Source organism: Cataglyphis hispanica, chromosome 22 (assembly GCF_021464435.1).
Source record: "Cataglyphis hispanica isolate Lineage 1 chromosome 22, ULB_Chis1_1.0, whole genome shotgun sequence".
Taxonomy (NCBI): domain Eukaryota; kingdom Metazoa; phylum Arthropoda; class Insecta; order Hymenoptera; family Formicidae; genus Cataglyphis; species Cataglyphis hispanica.
The window spans coordinates 3,653,935-3,675,595 of NC_065975.1; the positions used below are offsets into that span (position 1 = coordinate 3,653,935).

Genomic DNA, 21,661 nt, shown 5'->3' on the forward strand with positions numbered 1-21,661 from the left:
TTGGTTGGCTGCTGGACGACTGGGGAAAATGCGGCGAGGGCGGCTTGGGCGAACTTTATATAAGGGTAGTATGACTTTGAAATTCCGCCACTGGTTTTGATTAATGCGGCCGGGACGGAATTGCCATTGTGTCGTTTGTTGCTGTCGTTAGTTTTCTTTTTTTATTTTTTATTTTTTTTTATTTTTTTTTTATTTTTTTGCAAGTGAGCGAGACGAACAAGCCACATTGATTTCGCTATCGTCGTCGACCGAGTGTTTCCATTCTCTCATAGAACAGATGATTTCCGCGATTTAATCGGAAGTCCTAATCGACGATAGGAAGATACATATGTCTTTGAATCTGAGCATCAGACCGCCGGACGATGTTTCCATCGTTGATGAACAGGGATTGTCCGATATTTATATTTTCGCGGCCGTCGTACTCGCTATCATCGGCTTCTTCGGATTCATCCTGAATCTGCTGGTTATTCTGACAGTTGTCAAAGAAGCCAACGTGCTCTGGACACCCAACAATGTGATCCTCGTCAATATGGTTGTAAGTGTTATTGCCGATCGCTCTATCGAATTTGACTTGCAGATAATGATCGATGCGTAGCAATTAACTTCTCTACATTTAAAATGCAATTTTAATGCAATTATAATGAATTTTTTTTACCGCATGTTTAATAAAAAGTCACACACACAACCGCGGATGTCACAAAGAGAGATTATGAAAGTTAATTTCTACGCGCTGATCAGACAGATATATATATATATGTGTGTGTGTGTGTGTGTGTGTGTGTGTGTGTGTGTGTTTGTAGTCTAAAATATCTTTCAAAAAATTAAAGAATCAATAACCGCGATAAATGTCAGAATTTTATCTGAGAAATTTATATTTATCTCTTGCTAAGAAATATATATTTTAATATGATATATTTTTCTAATCCAATTTATGTAAAAATAAATATTACAAATGTAAACAAGGAAAATCATTAATCGCATATAAAAGCCAAGCAAAAGGACTAAATAGACATTTATTAACTTTGTCAAGCTGTGAGCATTCTGAGGTAGAGAAAGGAAGGAGAATCCAATACTCTGAAAGTTTCAAAAGACCTTTAATTAATCTGTAATTAATGAAGAAATATCTCTGCTATTGATTTCTATCTACAATAGTTTATAAAAGGAGAAATGTGTAGCAATTTAAGAAAGTCACGCACGCACATACACCCACATATATATATATATATATATATATATATATATATATATATATATATATATACGTATATGTTCTTGAATTTTTGAAAAATAAATCCTTATTATTTAAATAAATACAACACACATACTTTAATTATTTAATTAAAAATATATAAGTTATAAAAATCTTTAATTAATATTGTCATTTCAATATAATTACGTAGATATTAATTTTACTCTGTACTGCAAAAATATATTATCCTATGGCATTGCGAAAATTACTAATTGCAGTTTGAAATTTTAAAACAATACGGAGTGAATGGATTTCTCTATTGTTTTGATTTGCATCACAAATTAATGAAACTAACACATACCAATTGGATTAATACGGGTAATTTTATTTACTCATGACTACAATATCATGCGATGCATTATGAGAGAAACTCTATCGTTTAAAACGACGTTCCTATATCAATGCGATAAAATAATCTAGACGATATTATTTACTTTTTGCTTGAACATTTTATTGTTTCGCACGATATTAAATTCTTCAATTTTTATTTTATATGAAATATATCCTACTTATTTCATTTATGTATTATAACAAATAAATCAAAATTACAATACACACAAGGTGTGGTAAAATTATGGTTTCTATCTACGAATATTTTAATCGAGTTGAGACAGATTTTTCTTTAGGAAAAATATCGGGAAGTCATTTGTCGGACAAATTCTGTAACTGATGACCTACAAACTCAAGTATTGGAATATACTTAGAATTCAAAATCGTTCTTTACACACACAACAATTCTACTTTAAAATAATTTTCGATGCACAAAGTTGAAAAATCCTCTTGTTATTTATATTATGTTTATAAAATGTTGTTATAAATAATTATGTGTATTTAATAATCCTCCATCAATATATATAGTAAAATTTAGAGAAATATCGTGTGACAAATCTTGTTTTTGTAATTTAGCAACATTATAAAAGTTCTCATGAACAATATTAAAAATGAACGCGGTAAATATTATAGAAAAAATCAAAATGCTCTAACCAATTCATTAAAAATTATTATTTTTATGATGGCACGACAAGATGTTTCTAAATTATTTATACTTGATAAAGAGTTATTTGAGAAGAGAATATAATTTGATAGTATAATTTGAAATTAATTAGGTTAAAAGTATAATATTATATATAAATAGGTATATCAACTTTCTTATAAAGCATATATGCTCTCCCTTCCCGCCCCCCTCTTCTTTCTGTTATATATATATATATATATATATATATATACTGTAATATTATATAATTATTAATTGTTCACAATGAAAAATAATGAAAGTAGAAAAATAAATTTGCTAATAAAATAGATACATTTTGCTATAAGAAAATAAAATCAGTATAAATATTCGGATTGAGTAAATATGTTATGTATTTTTAAATAACGTCAACTTAATTACAGTATTACCATATTTAATTAATTACCACAATAATTACAATAATTCAGTAAAATATGAATATCAAACTGTGTTATATTTTTAATTAATTTGATAAAAAGAGAATTATTTCGCAAAAGAAAGTTTCAGAAAATAATTGGTAATTTAAAAATAAACATTTTTTTTAAATTATAATTATAGACATCAATTTCACACAGTCTCTTCTATTCAAGAATAAATTTTTAGCATATAAATTAGTTTTGAAAAATAAATCTGTTCTATATTATTATACTTTTGAAACTTTGAGAGAGTACAAATTTATGAGAGTTACAAATTTATTGCACACATAAGCTGTTTTAATTTAATATATAAAATCTAATGTATAAAAATATGCAATATTATATTAAATTTTAAAAATTTGATATATAAGTATACACACACATACACTACACAAAGAATCTTTTCATTTTAATTTTTTTTTTAATTTAAAACATCTTATTTTATTAGCTTTATTATATGCAATTATCATAAGATAATTAAATAAATAAATAAAAAATATATGTAAGCAAATACTTCTAAGATTGCATTAAAAAAAAAAAAAAAAACATATTTCCAAATGTCAAACCATCTCTACTTGGAAAATAAAGATAAAATGTCACGTGTTTGAATTTATGTAATAAATCAATATTTGTATTTCGTTATATACTTCATAAGGAAAAATTTTTCGCTACGATGCCGTATAGATTGGCAACAAGGAAAAATCTTTAAACTTCATTATACGACGTACAAATACACGTGACATGTATACAAAAACAGGTTCTGAATACATTAAGCAGTATTCATACCGTATCTTTTTTTAATGTAACCACCTATACGAACTTTAACTGAAATTTAAATTAGAATAAAAATATTCTAGATCTATAGACGTCTGTGGACGTTGCAGACCTTTCGTAAAATCAAAGCCTGTATAAAGCGCCGAATCTTTATGAAAAAATTCATGTTTTATAAAATGTCTAGTCAAGTTTTTTTTCTTAAACGACTAATTTTACAAATTATCCGCGACAAAGATATACATAATGATGTTGTCAACTTATATATTTCAAAGGAATATATAATCTTTTCATGATAAGGTTCAAAAGCAAAATTCTAATTCGCAAAATATTGGCGTGAATAGCTATCAAAGGATTATACAAAATTATTGCTTAATTTAAACTTATATGAAATTTAAATAATATTTACACATTTTTTTATCTTTATATATAATCTTTAAATTTAATTTAGAGAGAGGTTAATTTTTATTTCAAATATATGTAATAAAATTACGCATTGTTTATGTTTTTTTTCTTTGATTCTTCAAAGTATTTCCATATTTTCGGGAAAATTTTTCTATTATGATAACATTGTTTTCAAAAATTTCATCAAATCAATGGATTTAACGTCTTATATTTTTTTTGTCTCGTTAATTGTCTCATATATGTAGAACTTCTTTTGTAAATATATACGCACACACACGCACATATATTTAATTGGCAAATTCAGAAAAATAATATAAAATATCCGAATTGTTGTATCAAAACAGTTAGAAAAGATAACAACATTAAAATATGCATAATTAAGTACGATATCGATTAGTTAAAATAAACAGCTTTATTGAGTATTTTTATATGTAATGTTTGACACATTTGTTGCAACAGGTTGGAGATTTTTTAGTAGCTGCGCTGGGAAATCCTGTCGCACTGATGTCTGCGATCGCTGGTGCATGGTATTGGAACCATAACGTGTGTCTGTGGTATATATTATTATTTTTATTATTTAAATTAATATATGTACATATAATAGAACAACATTTTTGTTTATGAAGGCAAATTTGCAAATTTTAGACACGACTGAACAAAGATGTCATATGTATGTGTGCTCGTAATAAATTTTCAGCGTTATATTTATTAATGATAAGTAATCGATTAAACAAACTGAATAAGAATATTTTAGATATTAAAATGCGAGTATCAAGTTTAACTATGATATTCCTGCGTTGCTTTAATCTGGACTTTACGGGAAACGTGCACACACATAGCCATTATAGTGGAAATGTCAACAAGAATTTTCCGATTCAAATGATACAATTGTGTATATATTATTACATCGTGTACATACATATTATAGTTGAAACATCGACAAGAATTTTCCGATTCAAACACAATTTACAATTGATAAGTTATTGTATACACATTGTGTATATACATATTATATCCGAGATACACATACACACACACACACGCATATGTATACGCGCGATATAAAATATATAAATTACTTTCTCTTGCCGTGTCAGAATTTAAGAGAAACATTTTTATTCCAAAATAATATGCATTCTTTTATTATTCCAATTTATAATATCGAAACAAAATAAATTTCACGTATATATACAGACAATTCTATTTGAAATAATCTAAATAACTTGAAAATTTCGAAAGTCGTTTGTTTTTTCGACATTACTGTTTTAATAGTGCATCTTTAATTTAATTAAATAGATAAAGTCGTTTCCGAGATTTGTAAATTATCTCTATTTCCTAAATAAAACTATATATATTTTTTAATTTCATTTTTTTTAATTCTGCATATAAAAATATTAAGGTGAGATATTGGCAAGTGAATACAAGATATTTTGTATATGTACATATATCAAAATAAGTGCTGAAAAGTATCTCGATATCAAGTATATAAAAGTATTGACAGTTCGATTATTTCGGCTATACATTTTTCATCGAACTATCATCGAGTCAATATCGGCCACCGTTACTCAAAATTCTTATATTAATCATACTTTCTCAATTAAAATATCTTAGAAATTATTACAGTGATCAAATATTTAATAGCACACTTGTGTGTTATATAATATGTCTATAAGATTCTTCAGTTAATCCGAATAAAATTGATAAACTCGGTCCTGAATTTTTAAAATATAAAATGTCAAAAATTTTAAAACCTTTTCGATCTCAAACGCAAATATTGTAATAAATAAAACTCTTGTTTCTTTTATTAATTTTAAACGCGATCAAACTGAATCAGAAATATTAGAAGAGCAATAAATACAATTTAATTAAATACAATTATAAAACATAATATTTTTTTCTTTTATTTCTATGTAAAAATTCAAAAAGTCATTTCTATATACTTGGATATGTGATAAAAACTTTAGTTGTCGCCGAACAGCTGTTATCGCTATATATATATAAGACTAACGCTCTCGTTGACGTTAAAAGTGAGAAAAATCTTCATCGTTCTAAATCGTTCAGTCATAGCTGTCCACCTTTAATATTTTAGAAACGCTTATCTTAAAAAAAAAAAAAAAAACATGCCCGGGTATGCAGTGCCAAAAAATGACACATATACTCCAGAATTAAGAAATTCCAAAATAAAATATTATTTTTTCTTATATAAAATATTGTTTCGTTTAAATAATCTCACCTCTCTTAATATCATATTTTTATGTAGAATAAAAAATTGGTTTATATAAAAAAAAATATATATAATTTTATTTTAAGAAATATGAATGATCTTCAAATTTTAGAAGCGATCAAACATATAAGGAGGTCAAAACTACACTATCCATAAAATATTTTTTTCAAAAACAAATAAATTTTATTTGGAAATATTTTTCTCCATGAAACCTACAATTTTTATGTTTGTTATGTATGTTCTTTCATGTAGAATACTTGGTATGAATAATATTAATACAGCAAACTTTGATACATTAATTATGTACTAGTACATTATAGCTTTCCTCTTAATTATAAATAAAAGACATTTAATAAATTAATTAATATTAATTCACAAATATATAATTTACATCATAGAACATATTTTATTAATAGATTCATATTACACATAATTATGGCAACCAGATTCCCTACTTTAGGTACGCGTGGTTCATGACTACCATGGGATTCGCCAGTATTGGTAATTTAACGGTAATGGCAATAGAAAGGTTTCTGCTAGTGAAATGTCCAATGAAGGTGATATCAATAAGGTAATGTGTAAATCATTAATCAGACATATAAGACAGACGTATATAAAAGATGAATTTTTTAAATTGAGGCATCTAAATATCTTGAAAACAACGCACCTTTTGAAAAAAAAGTTTGAAAAAAAAGTTGTTTGATTTTGGGGGGCAAAAACAACATTATTTATTTCTGATTCGACAGATGTTTTCAAGATTATTTCAAGGTCATTTCATAAATCAATTCATGTAAAAAAGGAACAAATAATTGCTTAAAAAAATATATAATAAAATAATTATAATATATAATAAAATAATTATTGTAAATAAAATAATTATAATATATAATAAAATAATTATTGTAAATAATTACGTATTTTTTCTTAAAGACAATTAATTTCTTTATACCAATTGATTCATCTCATTATTCTGTACATAAAAGTATTACAGATGAGATTATCAAAAATTAAATATTTTACAAGATATTTTATATCAAAATATGACAGATTAAGATATAAGATAACTTGAAAAATACTTGATGAAAAAATATTTTATAATAATGTTTTGAAAAGATCTTAAGAAGGATTAATAAAGAAATAAATAATACTTATGTTTGCCCCCAAAACCAAATAACTTTTGTCTCAAATTTTCTTTTCAGAAATGCTTTTAAGATATTTACGTGTCTCAATTTAAAAAACTCACCCCGTACATCAAGATAAGAGAAAAAAACTAAAATTTTATGTGATTTTAAACGCGAGTTTCAAACCTTTTATTTATCTATTTATTGAATTTATTTTGTAAATGTCATGAAAAAAGCATGCCGCTCAGCGAGAAATAAACTCCCGCTCCTGTCGTGTATAAAAATTTAAATTTCTAGAAAATAATTTTCTCTTTCTTCCTTATGGAACGAAATTGCAGGGATTATGATACAAACATTAGGTATAGTGAAATAATGAATTTGCGCATTTCTCGACTTTCCACATACATACTTTCATCGCGACGTTCTCCAGGAAGTGGAGTTTGTTTGTTCCCCATCATACCTACATTAATACCTATCTTTAAGACGTAATTTACACATAAATTCGCGCAGTTTGCGATATATTTTAATTGCGCTATTCTTTTATCGCGTGGAAGAGCGAGAAGTAACGTAATGAATATATAAATAATAACCGTATCCTCTAACGCAACTATATTTTAAGAATTTTATTTTCTTTACAAGGAGAAGATGCAAAGTTATAGTTATAGATATCGCATGATAAATCTATTATAAATATAAATTGTTTGAGGAAAAACTGAAAAAAATCTCAAGATCCTTTATTATATTCGTGCCTTCGCAATTAACGATGGATTAAAAATGATCACCTTGTTATATCTCCTTGTAATCTTCTTGTTTGCTCCATTTTGCGCTTTTAAAGATGATAGTAACCGAGAGATCAAACGGATTTCTTAATCCGCTTTAACAATAAGTTATTCCTTTAATGAATTACATATTTCACTAACGAGTCAGTTTCTGATCACATATTACAACCATAATGAGTTATTCCATCAGAAAAGAAAATTTATATATGATGTATATTCATGCAATATCTTAATCTATTCTCTCTTCTTCTTAATGAAATATAAATTCAAAAAGATATAAATCCAAAAATTAAAAGATGTAGCTTTTGATAAATTTGTCGTAATTTGAAAACATCAAAATATTTAATAATCTTTGAATTGTAAAAATTTTTAAAATATCAAAAGTAAATTACTTTTGAAGATTATCTCTTACTCTTTAATTTTAATTTTAATTTTGATAAAAATTAAATGTGCTTAAAAAAAAACTTTTTTATTTATTTTTTTTTTCTTGCGTTTTATTTGACTTTCTATTTTTCTAATATTTTATAATAAATTCTGTAAGTAATGATAGACTATATAAATATAAAATGAACAAAAAAAAAAAAAATCAATAGAACTGTGCCCATTACATTCATAAAGTTCAACCTGAGCCGCGTCCGATTATATCTGCCTAGTTCAATTTGCATATTCGAGTAATTTCGGTGATACGATTATTTTTTTATTATATGAATCCTTTTAAATATTAAATATTTCGATTTAGCTTTTATCAGATTATTCGTCAAATTGTAATAAAAGCATGTAATAATTTTATATACGTTATACAATATTTCCAAAATATAAATGCGATCTAAAGAAATATTTTAATTTTCTCTCACGAATGAGCGAAATTTTTGTATTTTATTTTAAATAGTATACTATATCTTTTTAATATAAATTAAATCTCCCAACAATATAATTATAATCATCACACATATCTATTATGATAATTAATTTCAATATTTTTTTAAGCTCTTGTCCGCTATGTTAAATATTTATCTCTTTGAAAATTCGTCAATTTTTATAGACATGCTTACGCATTAACGCTTTTGGTTTGGATATATGCGCTATCCTTGTCATTACCGCCTTTTTTCAATTGGGGCAAATACGGTCTGGAGGCCGGCAACATATCTTGCAGCGTGTCGTGGGAATTACATGACACTGAGACGCATAATGACACTTACATCGGATTTTTATTTATTTTTGGATTTTTTCTTCCTTTGACAATAATTATCGGCAGCTACTATGGCATTATAAGAAGCTTAAAGAAAATGAGGAAGAGGATTGGTGAGTTTCTGCTAGATTCGATTATTCGTTAAAATAATATTTATAACGCTTATAATTTCAAAGTTATCTTTAACTTTTCTAATTCGAGTATTTCTAACAGATTTAATAAATTTTTTGTTACTAATAATAAGTATTTTTCTCGCTCCAGGTCAAAATAACAGACGCGAGAGGAAAATCACTATGATGGTGTATTTAATGATCCTTGCTTTTCTAATCGCCTGGTTACCCTACGCCGTACTTGCACTCGCCGTTCAGTATTTCTATGTGAGTATTGTTAATCAGAAAAAGTTTAATATTCGAAAACAATCGTTGCGATCTTTAATTAATTTATCAATTATGTTCAATAATTTGTCGCTTACCAAAATTATTATTTTATAACATTCAAGTAGCAAAATTATTTCATTCAATCGCGACGAGGTCGAAAGATGGAGATCAAGGCGATCAATCGCCATTGCCTGTCTATATAAGATTTAATAACCGATACGCCGATAGCTTCCCAATGCCTCGATCAATTTCTCTTGACGGACTTATGACGGACCTTGAAGGATTATAAAAGCACATAAAAGATAATTTATACGTACGTTGCAGGTACAAACCTCCCACATCGTGGCGGTGCTGCCTGCCCTTCTCGCGAAATCCTCCATCTGTTACAATCCTATAATATACGCAAGTTTGAATGTTCAGTTCTGTCGTACCTGGAAAAAAATTTTTTCTATCAATACGAATTCGAGGATAGTCAATAATACAGGAATAACCACGATGAATAAAATAGAAATGAAGAGTTTCAATCGCACGTTAGCAAATCAAACGGGAAGATAAAACTTCGGATACCTTTTGTGGCCCCGTGAATCCTCATAAATGGTGCACAGAAGGGAAGGATGATAATGGAGGAAGATGCTATCAGAGGACCAACGATGAATGGGTAGTGGAAGAAATTTTTTTTTTCCATCGTTTATTCTAATTTTAATTATTAAAGCAGTCTGAATCTTCCATGAAAAAAAAAAGAGTGTATTATTTTCATACACAAATATAATTTTTCTTTTACTTTAATTTGACATCCGTTTGCATTTTGTATTTCGCAAAATTTTTTGTTTTTTATTAAACAAAAAGGGCAGAGTAAAACGAATCAATTATTATTTAATAATACAACGTTTACGCCAGAGTTTATTTGTATTATTTTGTATTGCTTGAAAAAATATATACCATGTACGTATTTTTTATGTTTAGATAGACAATTTAAATAAATGTTATAGATTAATTCTCTTGTTTCTAAAAAGTTCTAGAATGGAGCGTATAAATAAAAAAAAAAAAAATCAAACATTTCTTTCGACACAAATATTAGATTTATCAAAAAGTTCTCTCGTCTTAAAAATTTATGAAAAATTAAAATTTTATTGAAAAACATGTTTATTGTTTAACGTTTGCAACTGTCTTCCATTCATCTTTCAAGTAAAAAAGGAAATACATCTTGAACAATATATCTCGATCAAAATAAAAATACGTGATGCCAAACTGAAAATCAAACGACACTGAAGCAATGTATTAAAAACAAAAAAAAAACAGAATGTCACAAAAACCAGAATTTTTGGAACAAAGATTTCTCTTTGGTTAATCCGATATCTTTTATTGTCACGAGCTCTAATCACGAGCTCTATGATTCTCGCATATCCATCTCTTTCTATTCTTTGACAAAAAATCTATCATAAAAAATATATTCAATAAAAGATGCAATCTTCGTTCAAGAGTTCTAAGATTGAAATATACAAATGTTTTGAACACGTACACTTCTTAGCATGAATCGAGTAGCGTCGATTTTATAAGAGAAAAAAAATATAGAATAAATGTCCAGGCGTAAAATAAAGTTTCAAAAATATTCATTACTGATTAATTTTAGCTATGAGATACGATGTGTATCATCGCTATGTCGATATGGCGAGTATTATTCATCGCTTTTCGATCTCCGATGAAATACAAAATACTTGTTTCATGCGCACGAAAAATAAAATAATAGATCCTTTATAGCACGGTACTTTTGTAACGCAACTTTTAAATTTGCATATAAAAATAAATTTCAAATTTTTAATTTCTATATATAATATTCTATATATAATATTCTACTGCTTTCTGTCTCCTTCTCGGATTACATAATAAAAAATTTACATAACATAAGTTGCGTAAGGAATTCCGTTAAGTTCCTTTCCATTTTGTTTTAAAAGAAAATAAAAAATATTTTATTGCCACGATACATTAAAGACAAATTTTTTGGGCGTGCTTCTTTTTTATAATAAACAATAATAATGTTATAAATGCGATATAAAATATTTTTTTCCAACTTTATAGAATTCTTATGAGTATCGTATAACGTTGGACGTATTCCCCGCATTTCACGGGGGGACGGGGAGGGGGGCGGGGCTCTATTGTAGCGTAGTTGACATTTCGTTCGTGGATCCTGCATTGTTAAAATGCGATCGCGAGTTATGCGAGCGCGACCATACCGCGCGGAATCGAGCATTACGATTCGTAACACGTGCAATTATGCCACAACGGAGAAAGTGAAATCGCGAGGAAAATTTACGGTCGCCGCGTTCGTGTCGCTCCCCGTGAGTTCTCCTTAACATTTTCTGGATGGACTTTGCTTTAACGGAGATCCTCTTTAGGATTGTGAGAAATCTCTCCTCATTTCACGTTGATAACTCTAACTCTGTTAACGCGAGACGAGTCTAGTCTAGTTGAATTATTATTGCGACAAATATTAAATCAACAAATTGTAAATAATTTATCGTAAATTATTTCGAGTTTATTAAAACTCTTTATTAAAAAATATACAAACTTGTTTTTGTTCTCTTTAATTATTATCATTTCTGAACGCAATGCTTTTTCTCTCTTAATTTCATAGTTTTCAGTGTACGGTTCTCCATAAATAAAAAAGTAAGAGTGAGCAGAACAATCAGAAGAATCAATATGCTCGCGCATAAAAAAAAAAAAGTAACATTTTGATTGAAGCAGCCTTTATTCTCTCTCGAGAGAGATACAAACAATTCCAAACATAATTACCGTGTCTCTAATTACAACAATTAATTAACATTTCAGTATGGGATATAATTATTCCACAATGGGATATAATTATTTATCGTTATTATTAAACGACGATTAAATATATATAAGGAATATATAATAGGATTATATTTCAATTTGTTTATTTCGGCAGTTTATTTTGTTTTTCTGTCAATCTGTCTATCACGATGCTATTTGATCACAAAGAAAATTAAATTCTATGTAATATTATATATGCTGGTTGTTTTCATCAAATTTTTATGCTCCGGCAAACCTTTCAACGCAACACATATTTATTTCACACACCACGCGCATATCTATTTTTCGGTTATTGTATAACATCCAAATTTTGCGAGTAAATTCACCTTTTTTGTTACATTTCTAATTGAATATGCTTTTTATTTAGAAAAAAAAATATTCCGCAGAATTTGTGCCTCAGGCAATAAAATTACATTGTTCTAATTATACAACTTTCATTTATTAAGAACAACTCGATCTCGCCTCCTTATCTTGCGAGATTATTTCAAATTGAAATTATTGATCTTTCTCTTCGTGAGCAATAATTAAAAAACTTGATAAGCTCGCCAGATTGAAATTATCTTAAACGATAAAAAAAATCCATGCTACGCGCGCTGAAGGTATAATATTGCATAAGCATTTAACGTAAAAAAAAAAAGAGTGCAAGCGCAAGAGTATCAATAAGTCATATCTAAAATATAGCAATCAAGGTTAACCACTTCATAGCTATTTCGGTATGGCTGTCAGTTATGATCGCTTTTACATCACTGTCACGTTTCTGCGTTGATATGCACGATTGATGGATCAATAAATAATTCAAATATCCCAAATCCATCAGTTTAATCTGCTTTCGATATAATCTAATCCAAATTTAAATGTGTATTTATTGGGAAAATAATTTGTTGATAAGAAATATAATAATAAATATAATGTGAAGTATGATGCGTTTATTGAAAATCCAAATAGACTTCTATAGAATATATAAAATCAATAAATAAATATATATAATAATAATAATAATAATAATTATTATTATTATTATTATTATTATTATAAAAAAATCTGTGATTAAATCATTTAAGGATGTATATGACATATGTCAAAACATTGAAAAGGATGAAAATTTCGTAGACATTTATTACATTATTTCGTAGAAATTATTTAAGCTTAAAGTTAATATTAATTCTTATGGAAAAAATCACGAATTGTAATGCTTATTGACAAATTTGACAAGGAATAAACATTGTCAAAACTAAACTTGTGAAATTAAAATTTTCATATATATTAAGAAAATTCGAATAAATATTTATACAAAACTTGATTTAAAGCCATTTACTCGTTTAAAATTTATTTACCGAAACGTGTAGAAAAATATTATCTGTCACTTTCTCTCTTTCCGTAAATTACTCGTTTTTTTTTTTTTTATTTCTTTCAGTTGATTTCAGAGGATATTCACGATCAAAAGTTTTTTATTATACATTAAGAAAAATATTAATTACAATTATTTTCTCTTACGAAGCCGTTAAAAATCATATTATTTTACCATACCTTCATAATATTTTAATTCTTTTTATAATCCGGATTTATTTGTTTGATTTTTCAAACAATATAAACGTAAAAAATTATCTTTTTATTTTGACAATTCTTTTCCTATTACTATACAGACAAAACACTCTTCGTAACGCTCATTAAAAATTGTTAGAAGTTTTAAGAGTAAACAAGCTTATATATATAATTTCAAGTTTATATCGTCGCTCACAATGACATTGATTCTCTAAGTTGTTAGTTGCACGGATAATGATCTTACGTAATACATTCTTGCCGAGATTTTCTGCATGCAGTTGGCGTTATATTGCAGAATCAACTAATGTACACAAGAGACTCGCGCAGTCTCACGCCAAACGGAATACAGAATCCTTCAAGCTGTCATTATACCTGCAGAGAAGGTAACTTTCAGTTAGAAAGAAGTTTGCCGCGACTAGATTGTCGTGCTAATTGTGAAAGAGTTTTGTTAAATATGCAGTAGTGTTTCGTGTGTCAAATACACCTCGAGGGAAAGGTTGTTTCGTTCTAACAGATGCGGCTCGCGTCTCGTAGCGTCCCGTAAATTCCAAATCAAACATTCAGCTCTGTTTAAGAGATATACGGTTGCGGTTAGATCTGTATGCGGTTCACCACACAGTCAATAACTCATTAGCACCATAGGATTTTTCTATCCTACTCTCTTTCAATTTAAGTACGCAGTATATACCTTTCTTTAAAAAAAAAAGAATTAATAATCTGTAAAAAAGTTACCTTCTCATATTCGCTCAGACGTTTATTAAAATTTTGTGACATGACTTTTATAATTAATATTCCGCTTAAAAAATTTAAATAGAGAATCAAGAATGATCACAATATAATTTCGTGGGGATTGTAATTGATAATTCAAAGTCATGATATAATAATGAGTAAATTTTTGGAGAGCACTTTCAATAATTTTTCTATAAAAAATAATAAATTTCTATAAATAACCCAGTTCTCCGCGATTATATGGCTGTGTATTGTTAAAGTTTCGCTTCATTAAGCTAAGAATAAATTTTGTTCATTATTATAAAGCTGGGAAGTGTTCGTTAAATCAGCGATCGCCATATCGGATGTTAATAACATCTCTAGTTTCATCTTTCGCCGTTTCGTTTTTCTCGTCCGAAAAGGTTCGCCGGTCAATAATATCCGTTTCACCAACTACATTTTCAGATTAAAGTGTCCTATTGATCACACTGTGCTTGTAAATTTAGCACTTATTGCATATGAAATAGAATCACGTATCATCTTGCTTTTATAAATTTTAAATTTAAAAAAAATTGAAATGACATTTTAGTAAAAATGCAACTTTATATTATCAAATTTATTTTAATTTATTTACTTTCTTTACATGACAATTTGTAATTTTCTATCTATTTATTTACCTACTTATTTATATGTTATATTATTTATATGATATTATGTACATTGTATTTATTTTATATTATTATTATTTTAATTATTTATAACTGACAAAAGTTTGCAAAATTCATATCTCTTGCGGAAGAATTTATTTGTTATCTATTTAAAGCGAAACTCGTTAAAAACTGTCGCTTGAGAGGGAAACTCAATATTAAAATGCAAAATGTTATTAAAATAATTTTGTACAAAATAACAACACAAATAGATGACCGGCCTCCCCCTCTCTCTTTCTAGACGCATATCTTTACTGACGATTAAAATTATGGAATGCGTTATTTTCTGGCCAATATTACGCCCAGCCATCTCTTCACGATCGGGAGCGCATGCAATAAATTGGCGCGTGAAAGAATTTATGATAAAATGAGATGTTGAGACGGCACGTCACTTTCTATAGTGAACGCCCGAAAACACGAGGCAGCTTCTTATGAGAAAAAGACCCGTGAAACCGGATATCACCCAGATCCAAGAGGTAAATTGGACGTAAGACGAGGAGAAGGCGAGAGAATGAAAAAGAACTTGTTTTCGGAAACTTCATCATGAGATGTGGAATATCGAGATCCAGTGAAAAAACGATTAATTTCGTGGATAGGTCGAGTGAATAATCAGCGACAATATAATATTTAGATATTTCATATTACGAGATTATTAGTTATCTAAATTGATTTTATAAAATAGAAAGTTTCATTAAGCAATATCAGTGACGCAAGATTAACGACAAAATTTACATAATATCATTAGTTATATTGTAAGCCGTAAAAATTCATTTATTGTAGACAAGATACTTTTTCTATTTATTTATTAATTTTTTTATCTTGTCTCAAAATTTATTTTGTCTTTATACGTTATTTATTTTATTTCTTTTCTCTTTGCTTTTCTTTCTAAACAAAAAAAAACTTGATATTTTTCTTTTGTATATTATATTCTTTTTTTTAATTTTTCTGTAGTTCTTTTTATGAATTTTAATGATTTTACATTTGATGAGTTAATGATAAATACCATTAATGTTAGCGTGATGTGTATTACGTGAAAATACATATTGATTACAATGAATGTTCTCTTATAGTAAAATTTTTTTCACATTTCTATTTATTAAAATTGAAGTTACAAGAAAGGAAATATTCTGCCCATTAACTAAATACAGTCTTTGAGAACAAATTATATAAAACTTCTTTAAAAGGAGCATAGAAATAAAAACTTTGCTCCTTAAAAAAACTTTGTGAAATTATTCTGCGACAATTTATCGCTAACCTCTGACATTTTTAAGTTAAGAAATTTTCATTTTTTTTTATCGAATAATGTAACGTACACATATTATATAACATTATCAAATTATTAAAAAATATTCTGCGTAATATAAAATATCGCTGGTGCATTTAATCGTGTGGAATAGCGAGAAATTGAATCTTCTACCGCGGTACATCAAGTTATTTCCGCGATTGTGTGCAATTGACCGATGATGGTCAATGGACACAGTAAACACACGCCGCGCCACTCGAATATGAACTATCCGCACGGAAATTCGATCAATATGAAGGAGAGATCGGTTTGTTTATATAATCACGCGAGATATTTCAACGATGAGATGGATCAAAATTGTCTGATGACAACTTTCAATAATATTGAACGCTCGCGTTAATGCCTTTTAAATTGCGCGAATTTCTTCGCGTAAATGGAGAATAATAAAATGGACGCTTGAGCGACGATCGTATAAGAAGACGGCGATAAAGATATTTTTTTCCGCGATATTCCGTCATTCTTCCCGCAATGCCGAGAGGAGGCAGATATTTTAGAAAGTTTTAAAACGATGCTTTCTTTTCTCTTGCGGGCAATCCGTCGATTTGACCGCGTTGCGAAAAGCTTGATCTGCCTGATTTTTGTTGGTCAAATTTCGAATGATAAAAACGCGAATTGTGTTACAGGAGAAACGAAAATTTATTTTGTCTTCCTCTTGATGAAAAAAAATGATCCCGCGTGCACGCGTGACGTAAAATATAAAAGACAATGTATGTATTGTATAGGTAACGCGATAGTCATGTTGTTGTAATAAAAACATACATGGGGGAATGTAAGTTGTAACGCGTACAATATGTTCCTATTAGCGCGTGAAATTTAAATACATTTCCTTTCCATATGTGTGCGCGCGCTGCGCACGGTTTTTCATGTGCCAATTTTGTAAAAAAGTATGCAGCTGCAAGATGAAATTGCGGTGAACCGCACTATACATTTTCGTTCAGAGTTAACAAAGTATTTATTCGACATGAAATCCAATATGTCAAATTATTAAGCATTTTATGCTGAGCATAAAAATGCACATTTGATCGAAGACAGAATAGAAATAGTCACTCAAAAGACACCGTGATAGAGAGAAAAATTATACAATATAGCTTTCCAATTAATATTAATGAATTTTCTTCTTGAAGAAATAATTATCTTCTTTTTTTTTTAATTTTTACTCTCATATTCCTAGCTATCAGTAAAAATGAAAACAATATTTTCGAATATTTATATAAGAACGTGTAATATAAAATAAAATTGTAGTAAATTCATGTTTATATCGGATTTATGTAAATCAGAAAAAATAGAAAACTTATTTGTAAACATTTTAAATTTTTAACATAACATGCATATAATAGTACACGTGATGTAAATCGACGCAGTATTTCTAGCGAATCGAGATTTTTCAAGAATATTTTTGTTAACAATTTCCCCTTCACGAAAATACAAAAGTAAACGTAAAATGTCATGAATTAAATCGCCTCGTTTAATCTAATTTTTCTTCTTTATTTCTCCTTACTCGATAGCGTCGTTATCTAAACTGGATAAGGAAAGAGTAGATTGTATTAGGCATTGCATGTCGACTTCCTAAATCATATATATATATATATATATATATATATATATATATATATATAACACTGTACGCACACTGTATGCAACGTTACGTCAAAATATTTTTGCATCGCTCCGTATGAGAATATCTGACGTTGACGTGACAGTGACATTATGTACAGTGTACATCCAGCTTATCTCGACGTGCTCCAAACATCGTGAGCAGAACTGAAAAGAGAGACATCAGCGAGGCTTCCTTTCTCTCGACGATCAAGTGGATTCGTCGCGTGTGCGCCATCAGGTCTAACTTTGTAAAATCGGACAAGTTAACAGTCAGCGAAACGCGGAATGCGCCTCGCATCACGTCGCGTCGATCCGCAGAGCGGTAGAGCCTGCATGGGAAGATTAATAATCGCGATTGCTTCACTCACGTCGCGATTAAACAAATCGTAAAACGTGAGAGTGTCATAAAATACTAATGATTTGACAGCGAATATATAAAAGGCTGCGACATTCCGCGATAAGTTAATTATCGCGCATTGCAATTACGTGTCTTCAACATAAAATTTTTTTATAACACACAAATAAATAAAAAGACAAATGAAGGAGATAATTCTTAATTTTTTCATAATCGAATATATATTCATTCGAATAATTTATTCAATTTTTTATTTAAACAATTTTTATCGAATAATATTTTAATTCTTTTATTATTCGCATATTTATAATAATTATTTATATATAAGTATATAATAATAATAGAAATCAAATCTTTGCTATTGTGTATATTAATTACGAGAGATGTCTTATTTATATCCAAAGAATATATATTAAATTAAGAAAATTGAAGTAAACTAAACAAAATTAAATTATACATTAACGTTTGTTTTAATTAACATTTTTACATTTTTAATGAAAATTTAAATGAAATATATTAATATTATAATACCAAATAGTATGAATAATGCAAATGATGAATGATTTAAATAGCAAATAATATGAATAATAAATAATGCAAAAAAAAAAAAACGAATATAATACATGGATAATAAATAATACAAATAAAAGACAAAATTTAAATTAAAAAATAAATTAAATAAAAATTTCTTCTAATAATATGTGCTCATCTTTCCTCTAACAAAGATGGTAAGTACCAAGATCAAGAATCTAATTAATCACGTTACACGGAGATAAATGATCAATTAATGCTAATGCGCGGAACATTCATTCATTTATTCATTCATTCGCATGCATTTTAATAGCAATATACATTAGACGCACTGTCGCGTATGCAATTTTCGAAATACACACAAACGTAACGTAATTACCTTGATCGCGTGATAAAATGTTTATCATACGTTTTGCTAAGTGACATGAGAGCTTGAACTTATGAGTATTTCGCCAACTCAATCTCTCGTAATATCGCGCGCATATTTCGCATATGTATAATAACAGATGCATATATGGTTGCATTACCTTTAGTATGCACCGGTGCGCATTAATGCACCAAATCAAATTAACTACATATTAGATCGCGTATGTTCAAATATCTCCAATTTAATTATCTTATCTCGGAACGATTGCTTTCCCTATATTTCGTTAAATAATCAAGGAAATTATTAATGGGAAAATCCAGCCTCAATTTTTTTCCCAAATATATATTTAGATAGACGATATTTTTTGTAAAACTGTGTATAATTACGCAATTTAATGGAGATTATAATCATTCATTTTTCTTATGCTTTATATAATTTCAATTTCATAGCAATGCTTTTCTTACATAAACATAATTTTAAAATATTTAACGCTAAAATAAAAAATTATTTAATGCAATTTATTTTGCTATTAGAATATATATAATATCAACATTAAAAATGTAAAATTAAGTTATTGTTAGAGAGAAAATTTTACATCCTCAAAAAAAATTTATTGTGAAAATTTGATTAATAAGATTTGCGTAATGAAATATCGAATCTATTATACGGCAAAAAGATTATTATATTAATTATTTATTCTATTCCTCGATATCAATTTTTATAAATTTACAAAAAGGATGGAGAAAGAAAGACAGATTCTATGAACAATTTTTACATAATTTATTATATTATATAAATATATATTATATATATATATAATAATATTTTTAATATACCTATATATAATATATTTATATAATATAATAAATTATGTAAAAATTGTTCATAGAATCTGTCTTTCTTTCTCCATCCTTTTTGTAAATTTATAAAAATTGATATCGAGGAATAGAATAAATAATATTTTTTATATACATAATATTTATTATATATATAAAAATATTATATATATATATTATATATACATATATATATATATATATATATATATATATATATATATATATGTGTGTGTGTGTGTGTGTGTGTGTGTGTGTGTGTGTATATAATATATAATATACAATATTTTTTATATATATAATAAATATTATGTATATAAAAAATATTATACAGATATATAAAACATATAAAATATTTTTATATATTATATTATCAAATTAAGTGTTTTATCTCATAATAAAATAAATAACTTATTTGCAAATAAAAAGATTATAATAAACATTTTTATTATTAGTTAAGTAATTAAAAAAAATTGATTAAAATCGACATTTTTTTACGCTCTACTTAAACAAACAAATCTCCATCTCAGATCTCGTTCGCACAAGACATAACGGTATATTCAATCAAATCAGTGAAATCTGTCCTAATTTTTAAAGTTTCAATTTCGCTCCCTTTCGCGTATGTTTACTTTACGTTGATGACTTCTCGGTCAAAGACGATCATTGACCGAGATAATAGAGAGTCAAGATTGCGAGGTTTCGAAATGACTAAATTGCATAACCGGAAATTATCATAATTCTGTAATATTTCGAATATAACAAGGAAATACTGTGTAATGAAGATAGGAAAAAAGTGACGGAGCAATTAAATTTTCAATTCAAATGAAAGTTATATCAAATCAATAAAATCATCAGCGCCAATTGCTTATAAATAGTACAAATCTCATATTACAATCTCAAACGACAAATTACGTTCAACTCAAGCGCTTTTACATACTTATGATCAAACTATCAAACGCATCCTGTCATTAAACCCTGATTTTCCTCTTATATATACTCGCAAGAAGATAAAAACTTAAGACTCGTTCTTCTACGAAATAGACTCGAGATGATTGCAGATTACCCACACGTATATAATCAACGAAGTGAACAGGGAAAGAGAGAGGCGATGCCTCTCGTATCGCTGGTAATAGCCGATAAGTCAATTGTAATCTAAAATAAAGTGAAAGGAAGTTTATCCTCTCTCTCTAGATCGAGAACGAAGAAGAATTTCACTTGTTTCGTTCAGCAAATTTTGATAAACAGATAACGTTATTATATGTTAGTGTAACAGAAATTATATATACATATATATCCTTGAAATGAGTTTCATTGCTAAATTATCGCGCACAAGTAAAGTTATTT

At 27.7% G+C, this 21,661-nt stretch overlaps 1 protein-coding gene and 1 long non-coding RNA gene across 2 annotated transcripts in view; one reads left to right on the forward strand and one right to left on the reverse strand.

Moving 5' to 3' along the window:
- On the forward strand, nucleotides 1-10,098 carry LOC126857748 (rhodopsin-like). Its single transcript, XM_050607468.1, has 6 exons — nucleotides 1-535; nucleotides 4,313-4,407; nucleotides 6,538-6,648; nucleotides 9,020-9,279; nucleotides 9,428-9,543; nucleotides 9,868-10,098. The coding sequence occupies exons 1-6, from the start codon at nucleotides 329-331 to the stop codon at nucleotides 10,096-10,098; spliced, it is 1,020 nt and encodes a 339-aa protein (XP_050463425.1). The 5' UTR covers nucleotides 1-328.
- LOC126857763 (uncharacterized) overlaps nucleotides 9,866-21,661 on the reverse strand; it is a 24,199-nt gene continuing 12,403 nt past the window's right edge. The window contains exons 2-3 of the long non-coding RNA XR_007688543.1: nucleotides 10,111-10,236; nucleotides 9,866-9,974 (exon numbers count right to left, since the gene is read on the reverse strand). This is a non-coding gene — a long non-coding RNA (uncharacterized LOC126857763). The remainder of the gene's footprint in view (nucleotides 9,975-10,110; nucleotides 10,237-21,661) is intronic.

What these genes read in the sequence shown, in the direction of transcription:
- LOC126857748 (XM_050607468.1), top strand. Translation starts at nt 329, where the DNA reads ATGTCTTTGAATCTGAGCATCAGACCGCCGGACGATGTTTCCATCGTT. An exon ending in ATGAAGGTGATATCAATAAG is followed by an intron (nt 6,649 to 9,019) that starts GTAATGTGTAAA and finishes CAATTTTTATAG; the next exon opens with ACATGCTTACGCATTAACGC. An exon ending in GAAAATGAGGAAGAGGATTG is followed by an intron (nt 9,280 to 9,427) that starts GTGAGTTTCTGC and finishes TTCTCGCTCCAG; the next exon opens with GTCAAAATAACAGACGCGAG.